General features: G+C 42.2%; 1 protein-coding gene across 1 annotated transcript; it reads left to right on the plus strand.

Annotated features, from left to right (window-relative positions):
* The first annotated feature begins 904 nt into the window (after positions 1–904).
* oprd1b (opioid receptor, delta 1b) lies at positions 905–17,462 on the plus strand. The gene is made up of 3 exons (XM_066717684.1): positions 905–1,235; positions 13,315–13,670; positions 14,764–17,462. The coding sequence occupies exons 1-3, from the start codon at positions 991–993 to the stop codon at positions 15,291–15,293; spliced, it is 1,131 nt and encodes a 376-aa protein (XP_066573781.1). The 5' UTR covers positions 905–990; the 3' UTR covers positions 15,294–17,462.
* Positions 17,463–18,775: the final 1,313 nt, after the last annotated feature.

Genomic DNA, 18,775 nt, shown 5'->3' on the forward strand with positions numbered 1-18,775 from the left:
AAGAGCAGATGGGCAGGTAGGGGTTAAACCAGCATCCACCGCCTCTGGGCATCCTTCCCCACAGGTTACTCTGCGCCACAAACTCCAGTATTGATGCACATGTTTCAGCTGATTGGTGTTTAGGCTATGAATAAAGCCATACTTTTCGTTGTGTTTTTATTCACGTTTTGGCGATCAGTGAAGAATGGATCGACCGAAAAGGACTCGGTTTTCTTTTCTGGCGTTGAAATGTTACAAAACCACACCTCTTCCTTTATCCCGGCTCTCAGTAATTAGCAGTATTGATTATAATTATTTCTGACCACCATCACCTCCATTTAAATACTCGCATGATTCCCACATGTAGGACAGGTCAATGGAAAACAAAGAAAAAACGAAACAAGCACTATAAAAATATCCATATTCCACAGAGTTGTCTTCCCACGTTATTTCAGAGGCGTCGTTTAACGCCATTGTAGGTAATGGACGCCCCGGTTTACTGATGTGGCGGTTTTGGATAAACTTGGTTGCAGAACAAGGCAAGGAAAGTATAATCATTACTTTTTTTTTGCAGCGCTTGATTGACATCCAAATTTCTGATTCCCAGCCAACTACGCGGCTTTGACGTCGACAGGACTGTCGGGTTTTTAAAGAAATCACAAGCTTGCAACACATACCTGCTCGGAGACAGAGCGGCAGCACAGCCTGGGGACCGGCCGGCTGTGACAGAGGGGCACTGGAGCGCCTTCCCTTTCACGCACGGGATCCTAATCTGCGATTTCCTTTCTGTGAGGCTGCGCCAGGCAGCGGAGGGGACATCCCTGCTGACGCCTATACAATAATTGGGACCCTATTCCTCCATCGTGCATGCTGAATGAGACCTGCCCCCCCACCCCTCGCACACACACTCCCCCTCCCCGTGCATTGCAGAGCCTCTCCACAGCTCAACTTCATACCGGCTCCTCACTATTGCCTCGCTTGGTGCCACAGCACAAGTCCTCAGCCTTGGAGATGGAGCTGTCCACGGCGGCCGTTGATGAATTCGCCGACCTCTACTCGGTCTTCCCGTTCAACGTCACCTTTCCAGAAGAGCCCAGCGGGTTCGTGTCCAACGGCAGCCTGAACGACACCGAACCGAGCCCCGGCAATAACAGTGCCACCAGCATCATCATCGCCATCTCCATCACCGCGCTGTACTCCGTGGTGTGCGTGGTGGGGCTGCTCGGGAACATCCTGGTCATGTATGGGGTGGTGAGGTAAGACGCGACATTGACCTGCTCTGCTTGATTGAATGCGCTTTGGCAACTGTGCTCTGAACCTCAAGGGGAACAAAAAACAGCATGACATCAATTTGTATTGCAGAGGGAAAATAATTGTTTTTGAAATTAATTTGAAACGAGACACTGCTGGTTCACCTGCTGTTGTATGTATGCGTCTGTGTGTTCGTCAAGTACAGGGAAGGGACATGTGCCAGATACTTCACTTAAGTCTATGGCACTTAATTGACCGCTAGGGGTGCCTTCAATCTCATTCGCTGCTTCCACACGTCAGATTGATATCAAAATGTGTGACATGCTTGCAACAATTCACCGGCACATACAGCGCATATTGCGTGGACGTGTGCGGGGAATTATCCAAGTGAAAATGCAGGCATTCAACGTTTGATACAGTGAATAACTACATACATATATGCATGTAACATTCAACTATCTGTATGAACAAATTACACCAATTAACAATAGTTTTTCATCTTAATAATAGTAATTAACTCGTCCCTGATGCCACATGAGGTATGTATAGAAACACGGCTCACGGAGAGACTAAATCATACTTCAAGGTGTGGTGAGAACAGCGATATTGGCATGAAGTACAACACAGTGGAGTCGTGGATGTGAGGGAGAAAGTTGAAGGGAAATAATCAAGCACTTGAAACGATCATCATGAAAATGCAAGGCAGCGTTATGCTTCTCTAGAGATTCCCCTAATCACACAGAATAAGAAAAGTAATTTATTTTGAAACTGTTTTGCGCACTGGAGTTTTGATTTGTACAGAACAGCGAGTCCACGAGTGGGAGTGGGAGGCGGACGAAGCCAGTTATTTGCTTTATTATCTGTATTGTGCGCTATTATCACAGGAGCCTCAAAAGCAGAGTCACATAAAACCTTTTCCAAGGCGCTGGGTAACGCAGGGATCACAGTCAGTTTAATCAGTTTCTCTTTAAACTTTGGCTGCCAGGAATAATCGCTCAAACGATCTTGCTATCTAAGGGTAAACAATGAGTTGTGGAAATTGCATTTACCAAATTTAATAAGGTTTTAATTCAAATCTATACTACTATATAAAGTTACACTGCGGTGTTCCTTGTTTGTTTTGCATGCATGTGCTGTCCACTCTGTCCACTCTGTCCACTCTGTCCACTCTGTGATTATCAGTTGTGGTTGCTGTTGAACAGTTTTGAATGAAGGCATGAGCCCTGTGTTTATTGTGTGCTGCTGTGTGACAGTGATGGCACTAATGTGCGCAGGGACCTTCATTGGTCCGGGGGTGGGGGGGGGGGCAGAACAGACACAATGTATCCCATCAGAGAAACACGTGATCACCATACCTGCCTCCCCCGCGCGCACCTGACCTGCGCACAACGCACAGCAGCTCCTGAGATCCGAGCACCTGACCTCCTGCATGAGTGACAGCAGGCCAACACTACACAGCCGGGATTTAAATACAGACTGGTGGCAATAAAAGACACCATATAATGCTAATTGCACAACATTGATAAGAATCGTCTGCTTCCAGAATCTCTCTCTCCCCCCCTTCCTCCTCCTCCTCTCTCCCTCCCTGCCCCCCTCTCTCTCTCTCTCTCTCTCTCTCTCTCTCTCTCTCTCTCTCTCTCCTCTTCTCTTCAGGGATCTGCAGCTGTATGGCACTTTGACAGTTTTATTGTATGAATTTATTATCATCCTAAAAATGGATAAGAAAAGATTGCAGGTCAGGATTTATGATCTCCTGCAGAACTGTAAAGTGAGGAGCATCGCTGACTGTAACAGGAGGCTGGGGATTGTCGTTTGTTCTACCTTTGCCCGTAATTTAACCTACCTGCCACCAGATGTCAGTTTAGTCTCCACTGTAAGAATTGTAACTGGCTTTGTATATATATAAAAAAAAAACTCAAGTCAAAAACCAAGAAAAACAACACTACTATTGCTACTATTGCATTCCTGGGCTCTGAGAGGTGGTACAAGGACAGGTATTTAGGTTAAATGGGGGAAGGGATCTTCATCAAAATGGACCTGTGCTTGCTGTCAAATCAGTTGTGTTACAGAGTTTTCCCAAGGAGAGAGAGTGAAGCAGTTTCCTGTTACAGGACATGAGCTGCACATCACTGGTCAATTACACTGAGCTCTGGGGACATCATTCACAGATAACGTATTTCTGAGACCTAGATGGGATTCATGAAGCTTCATCCATGAGACAGCAGGTTCTGTAATACACCTGTCACTGACTTGTGGCTTAAATATGGACTCAGAGTATATTTTTACAAATGATATACTGCACTTATTTGTCCAAGAGTCTCAATGGACGGAGATGTATTATGTAGCCACAGCAGGGGTCTCTAAGTCTGGCCCTGGAGGGTCCCAGTCTGGAAAAGTTCATAGATAAGACTTAAAGCATGAGCCCTTGCAAAACCTTTAATTGTGATTAATTTAGAACTGAACTGTAGCAAAGACAAGACTACCTTCCTGCCCATATAGACCAGACACACCAGACCAGTGGAGGAAACCACCTCAATGGTTAGACGTCGAACAGGTCTTATTACCAGTTTATTAATCATGGTGATGTAGGGTGACCTAGAGCTGTCCAGGACAGGGGTAGAAGCCAACGAATCCAGAGGATAACTAGAGATTAAGCAATGTGACTTTTCAGGTCAAGAAAAGGATATCTGAGGTAAGATATCTATACAGAAGAGGTTAGGGGTTTTAGTTGGGGGGCTACTTCAGGGAAACGTTGCACGTTTAAAGTATAACGTATAGATGCATTGCAAGTATAACTTATAGGTACATAAATAAAATCAATGTTGTGACAATGGCACCCCCTGGGGGGGACTCTGTGAAGGTCTAGCATTTTCTCTCTCAGTCCTGCATGTGTCAAGTGTGGGAAAGTGGCTGGATTGCACTGAAGGTTTGCTGCCATCTCAGAAATTGTCGAACTGTGTGTCAGATGGACTTTAATCTTTTGTGTAAACTGGGATTATCATCTACTCACCACCACTTTGCCACTAAGATATTGTCAGATGTACAGTGGTAATTTCCAGAGCTAAAAGCTTTGCCAGTGTGTCTGCACTACTAATTGACGTTGATATAATTTCATCTCTGTGAATTAGAGACTTGTGAGCATCATCCTGAAAGTCTGTATTGGAAGCTTTGATACCCTTGTGATCTTATTTCTTTTACTTCTGCAGTGATCCACGTCCTGCTCCCTTCAGATCTAGACACTTGTATTTTAATTAGAGCAAAGCAATATCTATACAGCCTTGGGTTTCGAGTGTCCAGGACAGCAGGCTCAAAAGCAGATGTTCCTCTGTAGATTATATAGGAAACAAAATCCACAGAAAGGGTACTTTATCACTGGTTGTCAGCTGGAGGGTCTTTAAGCATTGATCGCCGCGAACAGTGGGACTTCAGCGTGCTTTGAGCGAGCCGTGCAAACAATAAATCAAAGTGAAAATAAATTAAGTGATGCAGATGTGTCTGCATGACGACACACTGAGATTCTGTTCGGCTCCGCTGGAGTCTTGTTTCCAGCTTCCCTCGCCACTTTATTTGCTGTGTTATACAACACTCCCGTAAGAGAATATGACAGATCTAACAGCTCCCAAAACAACATCTTTATGTATTTATCTGAGTATTTGATTCTACTCATTACATAAAAGCCAGCATCCTTATACTCTTATTTCATTTGTCTAATATTACATGTTTTGTGTTATGTATATCATCCAGGACATCCTGTTGCAGTGAACTAGAGTATGTATTAATAGTGCACTTATGGAACAGCCACAATAGCAGTCACATACACGGACATTAATTCAGAGAGAGTTTCTTACATATAAGGTCATCGCCGACTCCTCAGGCTGAGATCTCCTGGCACACAACACTGTTCACAGCCTCCCCTGCCTACTAACAGGGCTTCATCCTTAGTAGTTTGTCAGTTTCTGACAGGAGGATACGAATGAAGCTTTCAGGTATCTTAAACTGCAGGGAGGTCATTTGCTGACTGGGAGAAAACACTGACTGAGGGGCTTTTTCCTCCTTTATATGTTTATTTACTAGTAAGATAACATTTGAACAAGAACCCACCAAAAAAACCTGCGCTGCCCTTCACCCACACCCTCCGAGTCTGAGAATTATACATTTAATAACTGTGATATAGTAATAAGGGTTGTAATACGTTGTAATGGATACCAGAACTACACTTTGACTATCTAATTAAAATATGAGGATCATACAATATAATCTCACTATTCCACGTGTGAACGTAGGAAGCCGGGATCACAGTGTGCAAGAAACGTTCGCTAATTAGTTACATTAATAGTAACTCAGTAGTAATAGTAAGTAACTAAAGAAAATTGAACTGTGATCATTACCTTGAAATTCATGACATTAACCTCATTAAAAGTAGGACGATTTGTTCCACGATAATTTATCATTTCTATTCTTTCAGTGGAGAACTAATCTCCATATGAATCCCACACGGGGGTGATTTAACAAGGGAACCTAAGACACATTTGTTTGGTAAAGTCTTTTGAGAATAATGAGTCTCATCACCGTCTGTTCGAAAACAAACCCACCTTGCTGCAGTGACAGACACTCAGTTCAAAGCACACTTTCATAATGGTTACAGATTTGTTTGGGCCCTGATTAGATCAAAGAGCTGTTTCTCGGCTGTAGACGACAATAGCAGCCTTGAACTGCAGGGTAGGGTTTGAGTGTTTGTTATTAAGGCCACAAACATTGATCAATTTAAGGCATTATATACCTGTTAAGAAGTATGGAGTGAAATTGGTCTTCCAGGCAGAGGTGACTTTTCTACTGGAAGTAAACAAACACTGATAGAAGTAATGTGTGTTATTGTTGCTGAAGTGTGTTGTGTTTGTGTTCAAACACCGAGTGATTGTCTGCAGCTTAGTTAGTCTACCTCCATGCCTGTTGGGATCCAGTTTGATTGCCAAACATGAACACATCAGAATATAAGTGTAATACAGCGATCTACTGTCAAGATATTAAACTAAGCATATTCTCACCCCGAGTCCACACTCTGTGTTTCAGTGTCTCCGCAGCTGTTTTATTACTGCACCATCATTATATTCCTGAAACGGAGGGACTGCGTTGTCCTTGAGGAAGAGCTGGGCCCACCTCCATAAAATTAATTATCCCTGTATACTACTTTGTCCTCTGGAAAATGAGGTGGATTTAGAGATCAAAATCAAGTTGCAGAATGAAAGGAAACAATGGAAACCGCGATGGCACGTGAGGTTTTCACAATCCCAGCGAGCAAGCGGGTCTCACTGGCGGCCGATGGCACTCAGATGATTAGATCACACCTGCCAGGGTCTCCCATCGCTTTTACACAATATGTTAAATCATTAGACACCTAATTAATCCAGAGAGGTGCTTTTGGAGTGAGAGGAAATCATTGATATTCGGGCTCTGTGAAAACTGTTGTTTTGCTAATTGCTTCTCGTCTTTGCCCAGAGAGTAAATTGAATCTGTCGATACGCCATTTTCGTCCCTGATAGATTATTGTTTAAAGTGTCACTCAGAGGATCGTGCCAGTAATGTGTGGGCTCCTCGTCAGGACTAGCAGCCATCACACACACAATTATCTTTCTTATTTCACCTCCTTCCCTGTTCCAGCACCATTGCTTTCTTCTCCATGCTGGGTATCTCCAGTGACCTCAAAAAAAAAATAAAAAAAATGCAGTGCTAAGTCGAGATTAAATCAAATGCATGCAAATGACGATAGTGAGGGGTTCTTATGTGAAGGACACCCAAGATAAACAAACATGGCCGCCTAAAACAAAAGCTTTTACCAATGTTAATATTGAAGGTTTAAAATCATCCTAGTTATCATGTAAAACAATGTGTATATATAAAAGTGTATTACACTCACACACAACATTTTCTCTGTTCAAGTGCTCATTTTCAGGAGAAACTGTGTTCCAGGGGTTATTTTGGTACAGAAGCAATTACTGGTTAGAAAATCATTAAGACAGCAAAGCACGTCTTTCTGAAAGCAATAAACAAAACTAAAAAAAACGTACAGTGCCGTGCATTTAGTTTAGCCACCTGCAGATTAGTCACGTCTGTCTGTAATCCTGTTTACTACCAATATTTTGTTATTCGCGGCTGTCAAAATATGATGACCCAGTGGGCAATTTAACAGATTGTTCCTGCCAGGCTCATTATGCTGCCGTTCCCTCGAGAACAGGACCGGCTCCCGCAGCAATGGGCTGTGATTCCTTGCTCCGCTGGGCTGCATCGCGCGCCGTGCCATACTGAGCCCAGGCCCTGTTTTGCATGAGGCCTTTTAATAGTGACATATTTCATATATGTGCTACGTAAAGCACAGCACACCCCTCTCCTGTGTACAGTACAGACACACTGCAGGCCGTGGCAGGATCTTCTTTGGTTTCTTGGTGATGGATCACTTTTGGAGGGCTATGCAAGTTTCGTTTCTCGGACTATGGCTTGAAACGCAGCCTAGTGACGGTCTGTGATAAATAAATATGCTTGACCCCCGCTGGTGGAGCAGACCGCTTCTACTGGATAGAACAGATGGGACATGACGGGGAATTAAATCTCTTATAGAGTATTAATGCAGTTTTAACAGCATGGCTGTCACCACCATATGATCAAACAGACAAGGCAGTTCAGTATCATTAGTTGAATACTAACAATGACATATTAGTCTTCTTTCTAATTCAAAACAGCTTGATTTCCATTTTAATTTCTCAGAATTTCAATTTGTAATCAAAGACAAAATGCTTTCATATGTTTCATATCAACAGACAATTTCTGGTCTAAAGTTGACAAACAGGATTACTGGTTCCACAACAAACATATTTCCACATTTAAATAATGACATTTTCCTGTATAAAAACAGTGTTTTCTACAGCTTTCTCCAGATAAGTGAGGAAGGAAAATGACATACTATATTAAAATATATATTTAAAAAGTCGGGTAAAGAAATGAATAAATAAACAAACACACAAACAAAACCGGTTTCTATGTTATGAGTCACTGAATAAACATGGCACACGGCCTTATTTTATTGCCAAAAATAATATAACTTGAAATCTTCATTTCCTTTCGGATTCAATACTTGCACACAGAGATGGCCTCAGGAAAGAGCAGCCAGGAGGAATGTGATTTAAATCAGGAACAGGAAATGATACTTTAAGTACTTAATCATAATTCTTGTCAAGTGTAAGTGTGCAATAATATTAACAACAGCAAAGAGGTTTTATCATCCAAATGTAACACACAATTCAAGTCAAGACCATTTACACACAGCAGTCAGACCAGATATCGAATTTGATTTCTATCATGTAGGCTCAGCTGTGTCTGACTATCAGGTGCAGGTTTGCTTTAGTAATGACAACAATTCAAAATAATCCTGAGAAAAGAAAATGGATGTTCCCAGATTACATTCCCTGGTTCACGGTTTCTAATAGTGTCTAATTAAGAGAGAGCCTGCCACTCCAGGGGATTGCTGGAGACGAGAGACAGTCAGTGGGGGAGACAATTTCTCATTTGAATTTCCTTTTAAAAGGATGAAATTAAGTTGCGTTGCATTCCCACCAACTAGGAGCAACTGTAGCACAATGTAGATTTCAGTGAAGCATAACTCTGACAGGAGCAGCAAGGTATTAATGAAAGGAAATCAATTCTTTGCAATAATCGGTCTGAGATACAGGCCCAATTTCTTAATTAATCACTTAAAGAGCATCAAGCAGGGTTCCTGAACATACAGTGCCTTGCGAATGTATTCACCCCCTTGTCATTTTTCCTATTTTGTTGCCTTACAACCTGGAATTAAAATAGATTTTCTGAGGGTTTGTATCATTTGATTTACACCACATGCCTACCACTTTGATGATGCAAAATATTTTTATTGTGAAACAAACAAGAAATAAGACAAAAAAAAAAAAAATTGAGCATTCATTACTATTCACTAAGTCAATACTTTGTAGAGCCACCTTTTGCAGCAATTACAGCTGCAAGTCTCTTGGGGTACGTCTCTATAAGCTTGGCACATCTATCCACTGGGATTTGTGCCCATTCTTCAAGGCAGAACTGCTCCAGCTCCTTCAAGTTGGATGGGTTCTGCTGGTGTACAGCAATCTTTAAGTCACACCACAGATTCTCAATTGGATTGAGGTCTGGGCTTTGACTTGGCCATCCCAAGACATTTAAATGTTTCCCCTTAAACCACTCGAGTGTTGCTTTAGCAGTATGCTTAGGGTCATTGTCTTGCTGGAAGGTGAACCTCCGCCCCAGGATAAATATCTGGAAGTCTGAAACAGGTTTCCCCTCACGAATTTCCCTGTATTTAGCGCCATCCATCATTCCTTCAATTCTGACCAGTTTCCCAGTCCCTGCTGATGAAAAAAATCAGTGGACTTTATTTATCTAGTTATGTGACTTCTGAAGGTAATTGGATGCACCAGATCTTATTTAGGGGCTTCACAGAAAAGGGGGTGAATACATATACATGCACCAACAAGTTATTTTTTTCATTTCACTTCACCAATTTGGATTATTTTGTGTATGTCCATTACATGAAATCCAAATAAAAATCAATTTTATTTCCAGGTTGTAATACAACAAAATAGGAAAAATGCCAAGGGGGGTGAATACTTTCACAAGGCACTGCAGCATTAAACATGGCCTGGTTTATATCAGCTTTTAAAGTCACGTCTGAGTTCCTTCCCTGCACATTCTGACAGGGTTTTAACTGTAAGACTTCAATCACTCTTGAGGTGTTTCTGGCACATGCAGGAGGCCTGTCCCTCAGGCTGCTGTCTGTAGGTTTTCACCGCAGCTGGAGAAGCAGCAGGCACTGGCACCTCAATCACAGCTCACTTGTCTTACACACAGCAGCCTGTGGGACAGCTGGCGTCCTGAAGGTGCCTGCATTGTCTCTCAGGATCTCCGGTACCTGACTATGACTTCAACAGCTAATGCAACAGCAATAGCAATATACAGCGCAATATTGCAACAAAGGAAAATATGCTGAGCCCTGGGAATCTAAAGCAGAAAGACAGTACTACATCAATTTAGCAGTAACTAGAAATCTCTGTTACATCATCTTAGGGTTTGCATTTAAGGTAAAATCCACCTATGGATAAAACATAGACACTTACACTTTGCAATGCTAGTCAGTGGATGCAATATTTCACTCTAGGAAGAGGACTGTTATTATAGTTTTGATTTGTCATAGATACCGGTGCAGTAAAATCTGAAATTGCCAATGATATGCAAATCTGGCAGACACGGATACGGATTTATTTGAAGATGAAGTCTGATAATTTGGCCACAAAATGTACTGTATTAATGCAGGCATTTCTTGAGATGAATAATTAGTTTCCTTCAAACACAGCTTATTGATATATGTGTCTAAACAGCGCAGGAAGGGTAACAAATGATAAAAGAAGTCAAAGAAGCCTGAAAACTTGAAATCAGCACTTCACAGCTGAAGCAGGGAGTTCAAGACAAACACACAGCGAGTGAAGAACAGTAAATATCTAATGATGAGCTGCACATTATATCAGACGTTTTGGGTTCTCCTTTTTGCCTTTTTAAACTTGCAGAAAACATGCTTTTTAGGAAATAGCTGATCAAAAGCAGAGTAATCTATCAAAAGGAATGGCTTGTGTTGACGACAGGTCACAGTGCAGGTGTTGATGTTTTTAATTAATACTTTATCAATTCATAATTTCATTAGATTTGTGCTGAAAGGTCATCCCCTAACGGTACAAATAACTCCCTACTAGAGCAACAGCGCACCATGTATTCCCAGAAGCTCAGTGGTACACCAGGGCTGTCACATGGCAAGGTGTTTGAAGTGGGGGAGTGAAGAGGTAAAGGAACTTGTCACCTTGAGCTGGTGAGGTCAACAGATGTTCGTACCTCTCTTGGATTTGATTCCATTGAAACAAAGCCATCTGGAGCTGTTGTGAGGGAGTGCACACAGCGATGGCCTCAATTGATAAACGACCATGAGGGAAGCGTCATTTCATTCCCAGAGGACTTTAAAAGGCCCCCAGAGAGCAAGAGAGGAGATAAATTGTTCAGATAGGAACATGTCCACTTAGAAGAGTGCAATCCATTTTCCAGACTGAAATAGTTTGGCAGGGGGAGAAAAATAGAAACATAAAGAAATTAATTATAAAAAGCTTCTCTAACTACAGAAGATATACATCAAAAGGTCAGCTTCCAAACTTTGGAAAATAAGGGCGAACTCTTTCCAATATAAAAATGGCTCTTATGGTGCATTTATTAAATGTGTGAGCGCACACTGCCTGCCAGCGCAGATCTTCAGGAAGTGTGTCGTAGAGAAGGGCATCTGAACAGTCAGCAGGAATCGGACCTATGAGATGGGCGCCAAAAGAAGACTTCGATCATTCATTGGTCTCAAAGCTAGAGGCAGCAGAAAGAGATGAATTATGATTATACTTTTAAGGAGAGGAATTCTCCCTTATTGTGAGAACCTGCCTAATACTGTGCTAATGTCCTGCAACGCCACCAGACAGACCATAAACTGCTAGCAGCACAAATTGGTATCACTGTCTTATAAGTACTGGGCAATAAAAATCCAGCTGTTGCAAGTCGACCCATCTGAGGCTAATCATGTAGCATAAGAACAAGGTATTTAAAATAATTTAGGATGATTGAGTTGCTGGGAACTAAATAAATCTGTTCCCATCTGCTGCTCATTAGCGGATAACCGTATGAGACTGAAATGTAAGCTCGCAGAAATGTCAAACATCTGGGTGATGAATGATACATTTAAATGATAGTATATTTCTTACTGGCATTTTGTCTGCTGTTCAGATTTCACGTTTAAGTCGTCTGTTCTGTTAAGTCTGTCTGTTTCGCGATTCTGAACAAAGGTCTCAATGTGGCAAAACATACTGTATTTGACTCCAATAACTCAATAACAGGATGAAACCTATTGGCCGGTGAAGGACAGTATTTGAAAAAGCTTATGAAAAGTAATGAAATTAATGCAGGCGCCAATATGGATTTAGAAGCTAGTTGGTGTAACATTGCGTGATTAATGGCACCTTGCAATAGTGATCAAAAAAGCATAACAATATCAATCTAGGGGTGAGTTGGCTGCCCGATGGCTTTGACCGGGGTCTTAATGGATTTATTTTTGCTGTGGTGTGAATTCTTGTCAGCACTAAATTAATCTGATGACCAATGTACTATGCATTCATTAATTAGATCATTAACTCAACCAAGGGTTGGGGGTAGTATTTAATTTAACCGATTTCTGAGTGAAAAACGTTATGACGCTTAACAAACGAAAATAGGACGCGTTAATTCCACACGACCGATTGTGTGAGTCATGAGACACCATGGTGATCAACACTAGGTCTCCATGTGAATTAACCCCTGAACATATTCCCATTTCTGGGAACGTCCCCTCGGGGGTCCTGTTCATCTTGTGTTTTTAAGTTGTTTTTTATGTTCCTCCAATCTTTACACATCACATGCGATCAATCCCTTCAAAGCCTCGACGTAGAACGATATCCGACCAAAGGGCAACATGAAAAATCCCTGTTCTCACAATGATGTCCTGCTGGCTTTTGGTTTGCATTATTTAATGTTGATGGCTAACTCCAAATACAGATGTAATCTCAATGTAATGTATAAATACACATATATATTACAGAGGATTAAACCATCCGAAGCATGAAGAAACAGGTTTATATGCTTAAATATTCAAAAGAAACAAGACAAGCAGTTCAAATAGGGAGTGGCAGGAAGGATACATTCAAATCTGCTCAGATCCCTCGCTGGTTGTGCCAATAGTACAGTTATTGGAAGTGTTAATGTACATTAATTTTAACTAAATGGCTCCATAGGACATCTGATATTGACTCCAGAGGCACACAAGCACACAGATGGACACACAAGATAACACAAAACCCATAGTTCTAGAACAGGAAAAATAAAATAGATCTGATAACATGGTTTCATTCTTGTGCATTACAGTGTATTCTATAAGTATGCAAGCCTGTAAGCTTTACAATGGTCTCCTTGCCACAGATACACCAAAATGAAGACGGCCACCAACATCTACATCTTCAACCTGGCCCTAGCCGACGCGCTGGCCACCAGCACCCTGCCCTTCCAGAGCGCCAAGTACCTGATGGACACCTGGCCCTTCGGTGAGCTCATCTGCAAGATCGTCATCGCCATCGACTACTACAACATGTTCACCAGCATCTTCACCCTGACCATGATGAGCGTGGACCGCTACATTGCTGTGTGCCACCCAGTGCGGGCCCTGGACTTCCGCACACCCGTCAAGGCCAAGATCATCAACGTGTGCATCTGGATCCTCTCCTCCGCCATCGGGGTGCCCATCATGGTCATGGCCGTCACCAAGGTCACTGAAAAAGGTGAGTGCTCCCCACACCAGGACTGACCACAACCAGGAACTCCATTGCTCCTCTTGATGTCAATGAGAGGGTGGCAGGGACTTCCTAATTGAGTTTGAATACTAGCTTTTTCCTTGAAAAAAATGATTAAATTGGAACAAACACAACCAAAAGAAAAACAAAAAAGGTTATTTGAGATTCGCATGTGGGAGCCAGGCTGAATCAACTACTTCTTCAGATGAATATTGATTTACTCCGCCTTAGTGATTGCAGGTTTTCTCAGGTAGGTCCTGAGGGAAGTGGGGAGTGATGGAGAAAAAACTAAAGAGTTCAGGAACTTTTTAATAATGAAGAAGTTCGATCCTTAAATTGATACTCATATCTATAGCACATATGTCAGAATGGAGGTTTTTACAAGCAGACAAATAAGTAGTTGTATAACCGTGTGTCTTCTCTTTCTGTAAGCTGTTTATTCCCTGACTGCTAGAGTCTCCCTTTCCACTTTCACATTACTTTAAAAATCTTCTATTCTCAGCCTAGCAATAATTTTAAGAGTTGATCATCCATGGCCATAGCAGTGAAGCGGTTTGTCTTGGAATAGCACCAACAAAAAACCATCAGCAGCCCAGGGAAACTCAGAGTCATCACAGGAACTGCCATTTGTTTCTGGAGATTATCATTTAGTGTTGAGTTTAATCCAGAAATATTACACACTCAGGGCACCAGCATCTGTCCAAATGTGATGACAGTCTGTACATTGTAATATGAACAGATTAGGACATGGTCTCGTCAGGGTTCATTACACATACTGTGAATCAGTTGAGTGATGTCTGATTACGGTTTCCAGCATCATTAAAAAACAAAACCGAAAAACAACAACTCATATCTACTAATGCACTTAAGATATTCTTCATAAAACGTTTACTAACCAAATAAGATTGCAGCAATTACACCAAATCAGAAATCAACTGTACAAGATTGCAACGCATTCCAGGATGCTTATTTGAGCCAAGTGGATTTTTCGTTCATCTATCTACGCAACATCTATGTCTGTCTTCCTCACATTTCTCCTCTGATTTATGACCATCTCTTTTCCGATTCTCTTTCATTCCAGGAAACATCGTGTGCACGTTGAGATTCCCCGACCCGGACTGGTACTGGGACACCGTGACGAAGATCTGCGTCTTCATCTTCGCCTTCGTGGTACCTGTGCTGGTCATCACCATCTGCTACGGCCTGATGATCCTGCGTCTGAAGAGTGTGCGCCTGCTCTCGGGCTCCAAGGAGAAGGACAAGAACCTGCGGCGCATCACGCGCATGGTGCTGGTGGTGGTGGCGGCCTTCATCGTCTGCTGGACGCCCATCCACATCTTCATCATTGTCAAGACGCTGGTGCACATCGACAAGAAGAACCCCTTTGTCATCGCTAGCTGGCACCTGTGCATTGCGCTGGGCTACACCAACAGCAGCCTCAACCCGGTGCTGTATGCCTTCCTGGATGAGAACTTCAAGAGGTGCTTCCGGGACTTCTGCCTGCCCTTCCGCTCCCGGATGGACCAAAGCAGCTTCAACAGGGCCAGGAACGCCACCCGGGAGCCGATGTCCGTCTGCACGCCCTCGGAAGCAGGGAAGAGGCCGGTATGACTAGACATGGACCGGCTGCCCCACGGGTCTCGCTCGCGGAGAGTGCAGCAGGACTTGCAGTCGGAGGTCACGCAGATCTCAACCACAGAGTTTTGACACTCAGGACTGGCTGAGGATTTGCCATCTGGTGAAATGTAGAACAACATCCCCTCATCCAACCGCCATTCTCCAGAATGTACAGTACCATCATCCTCTGCCCCTTGCCAGTACGTTCAAACTCTCCTCTTGTGGTGCCCTTTCGAGTGCGGCAGAGAGATTCTTCAGCTCTTCGGACAGGGCTTTCTGGGGGGCTGGGGGGTGATATGGACTGAAGCCATTGACACTTAAAATTTAAGAACGGCCGCAAGGGATCGTATCGAGTAAATGGCACCAAGGGGAGAGCCAACATAAACTGTTTTCCATGGTGAGGGTGGAGAGGAATTCTTCACATTGACATTTTCAGGGTTTAACTGACAATGAATCGGTTTCCCTCATATAATGCAAGTTTTACTAATGAACACGAAGTCTGTCGTCATTGTCCTTCAATCTTAATCACCGCAGTCTGGGTCGTTCTGTTGCCCAGAAGACAATATCCAAAAGGGTGAATAATAATTTTGTTGCGTTGGGCCTTTCTAAGGAGGAACACATGCCTACTTTTCATTCCCATCTGCTTTCTTAGACCTTGACCTTATCATACGACAGTGGGGTGGGTGAGGGGGTCCAAGCTGATTTACGTATACCTTGTTGTGCGTATGCTAACAAACATATCAGAACTCCTCTCAGTGAATATGAATGCCGGCACTGAAAGAGGACAGTGGCTTTTTAAAGGGACGTGAGGCGGACAATCCTACAAGGCTGACAGGGTAAGAGTGCAGGACATGTGTCTGCACTGAATAAATAAAAGCAATGAAGTCAACGGACACAGACATTGCTCAACAGAGTTTGTAAAAGGTAGAATGCCAGACCGGGATATTACAGAAAGTTTGGTTTACTTTCCGAACATTGGTGGATACCTAATAGATCCTTCACATATTGTTTTCTAGAACAGATTTAACGCCCCACCCCCCGGCTGACTATTACACCATGTATTGCTTCGAAACCACAGTAAGAGAAGCTTCGAGGACTGGAGTACATTGAGAAAAACACAGAACAGACCTGTGCAACTGAAGCACGGAGGGTTTGGGAAGAGGTCGCTTCACACTTGAGACTTGAGTGACCCAGCAGCGAAGTGTTTGAATCTCCCCACGACTGATTTCCTGCTAAACAACCACAGCAGGCTGGGAATAACAAGTGCTTCTCTAGGAACAAGATCAAAGGGAAATAAGCCCTGCTATTCCTCCCAATGACTTTGAAGCATTAAACTGAAACTGAGTCTGTATCAGCAGGGGAGGTGCAAAGATGTCATAGAAGGAAAGAAGTAGATTTGAATGTGCATCAAGTTAGAGATCAATTAAAAAAAAAAACTTTCCCTTTACATACTATGAAAGGGGGAAGGGTCGTTGGATTGCAATAAAGTCTCTGGCTATGTTAATAAGACAAAGGCAAAAATGTGCAAGGTTTCAATTTGGTCCTGTCAAGAAGACAGGTTTGGACAAAATGGAGCCCACTCTTGGAGGCCACTGATGGCTCTGAAGTGTATTACCTGTTCAACAGCACTAATCTCTTCATAACACAACACCTGCCAGGTGAAAGAATCAGGACTACCAGAACATTTAAAACTGCAGATTTTTTGGCCCTTAGCCTTCTCGATTAACGGCTCACAGCTGAACAGACTTCATAACGCAAACGACGACAAAAAAAGCTGTTGAGTCGGTCAGTGAGCTTGTTACCGTGTCATTATGTTCTGTTGTTATCAGCCCAGTAGACACTTATTTGGTGCAACACGAAAGTTACAACTCCTCAAACCCCATGGCTTGTGCAAACAGTAAATGTATGCCTTATCATTATTCCAGCTGCAGAAGAAGAAAAAGAAAAGCAACAATGCCATTGAACCATTAAATAGCCTGACATTTTACTGTCTGTAATTACAAGGGTGCAAGTGAACTATTACCTACATCTCTTTCATATCCAGAGCAGCTGTGGTGACAGCGCAGGTTTAATTATGAACAACTCAATTTCTGAAGGTGAAATCAAATGCAGTCTTGAAGAAAACCCAGGCTGTAATTAATTTATCTCATGAATCTAAAACACACTTTTTTAAGAAGCTGGTTCTGTTGTAGGTGCTGTAATACAGGGACGCCCTGTGAATATCAAGAGCAGAAATCTCACTCCCATCGAACCCGTTATTTGCATTCTCATGTTAACATTGTTACAGTGCTCCTTCGCCAGTCAATTAAAGACTCGGCAGTTCATGTTTGATTTGTCACTGATCATCTGCAGTGTGTGAGCTGGAAAATCACAAGGGTAACTCTGTACACCTACTGGGCAGGTATTAGAGAGTTCATTTACTGATATATAGCAACATTTTTCAGTTTGTTTTGTGCAACAATGCACTGCAGAAAAAAATGATACATAAACTAAATTGTAAACGAGTAAAATAGAACAAACTACCTAGTGGAAGCTACTCATGAATACATTATACATATACGCACACACACACAGACAGTACCTATTCAAAAGTAAAACCTTCACAACAGCCAATACAAATCCAACTAAATGAGAGCAACTTACCAAGTCAGAAACTTTGAATAAAAAATAAAACAAATAACTAAAGGTTAATTAAAAAAAAGTAATCTAAATTTAATTTCACTAATGTAATTTTAATGGGTGTTTTTTTAATGGCTTTGATGTTCAGCAGTCTTTTCATCAAAGAGTTTCCCATTAATGCACAATTATTCCAAAAGAGGCAATTTTAATATAATGAATATAAAAAGGTTAATCTTTTCCTGCACTAATAAATTAATTTCTGGAGATGTGTTAATGTATGATTTGAAAACACTCTTTTATTCAGCCTATTCTGATGCCGAATTAATTCAATCAACATTAATTCCAGTCAGAAATAAAACAGATCAGCGTTTGGATAGAATGAAGCACATGGAGGCAGACATGGATCCTGTATATATGTATATTACTGAGGAACATTCAGATGCAATTGGTGGTGGATTTTTCATTATGTATTATGTTTGCTTTTCTAAGCATTGGTCTTCTGTAATTGCTGTCCTGCCTCATGAACAACTCTTATGCATCTTCAGCTAACAAAATAGTTCACAATTTATAGTCAGAGTGAAAGACTTCCTCCAGTTTCTTGATCAAGTATGGAAAGTGACGTATCTCTTCATCGGTTCACCCTGAACACCAGTGACAAGAATATAGGACTCTTGACAACCATGAAAGTAGAGTTGAGAGGAGACTGGTTTAGCCCAGGCAGTTTCATAAGAACATAAGAACATATAAAAGTTTACAAACGAGAGGAGGCCATTCGACCCATCGTGCTCGTTTGGTGTCCTTCTGCCTTTCAATGGTATCCGCTCAATACAATGAGGAGAGTGAACCCGTTTATTTCT

This window comes from Amia ocellicauda, chromosome 11, assembly GCF_036373705.1.
Source record: "Amia ocellicauda isolate fAmiCal2 chromosome 11, fAmiCal2.hap1, whole genome shotgun sequence".
NCBI classification, from domain to species: Eukaryota; Metazoa; Chordata; class Actinopteri; order Amiiformes; family Amiidae; genus Amia; species Amia ocellicauda.

Bases quoted from the DNA above. Each gene is read 5' to 3' on its own strand.
- oprd1b (XM_066717684.1), top strand. From the start codon at position 991: ATGGAGCTGTCCACGGCGGCCGTTGATGAATTCGCCGACCTCTACTCG. The intron at 1,236-13,314 runs GTAAGACGCGAC...TCCTTGCCACAG, and splicing joins GTCATGTATGGGGTGGTGAG to ATACACCAAAATGAAGACGG. The intron at 13,671-14,763 runs GTGAGTGCTCCC...CTTTCATTCCAG, and splicing joins CACCAAGGTCACTGAAAAAG to GAAACATCGTGTGCACGTTG.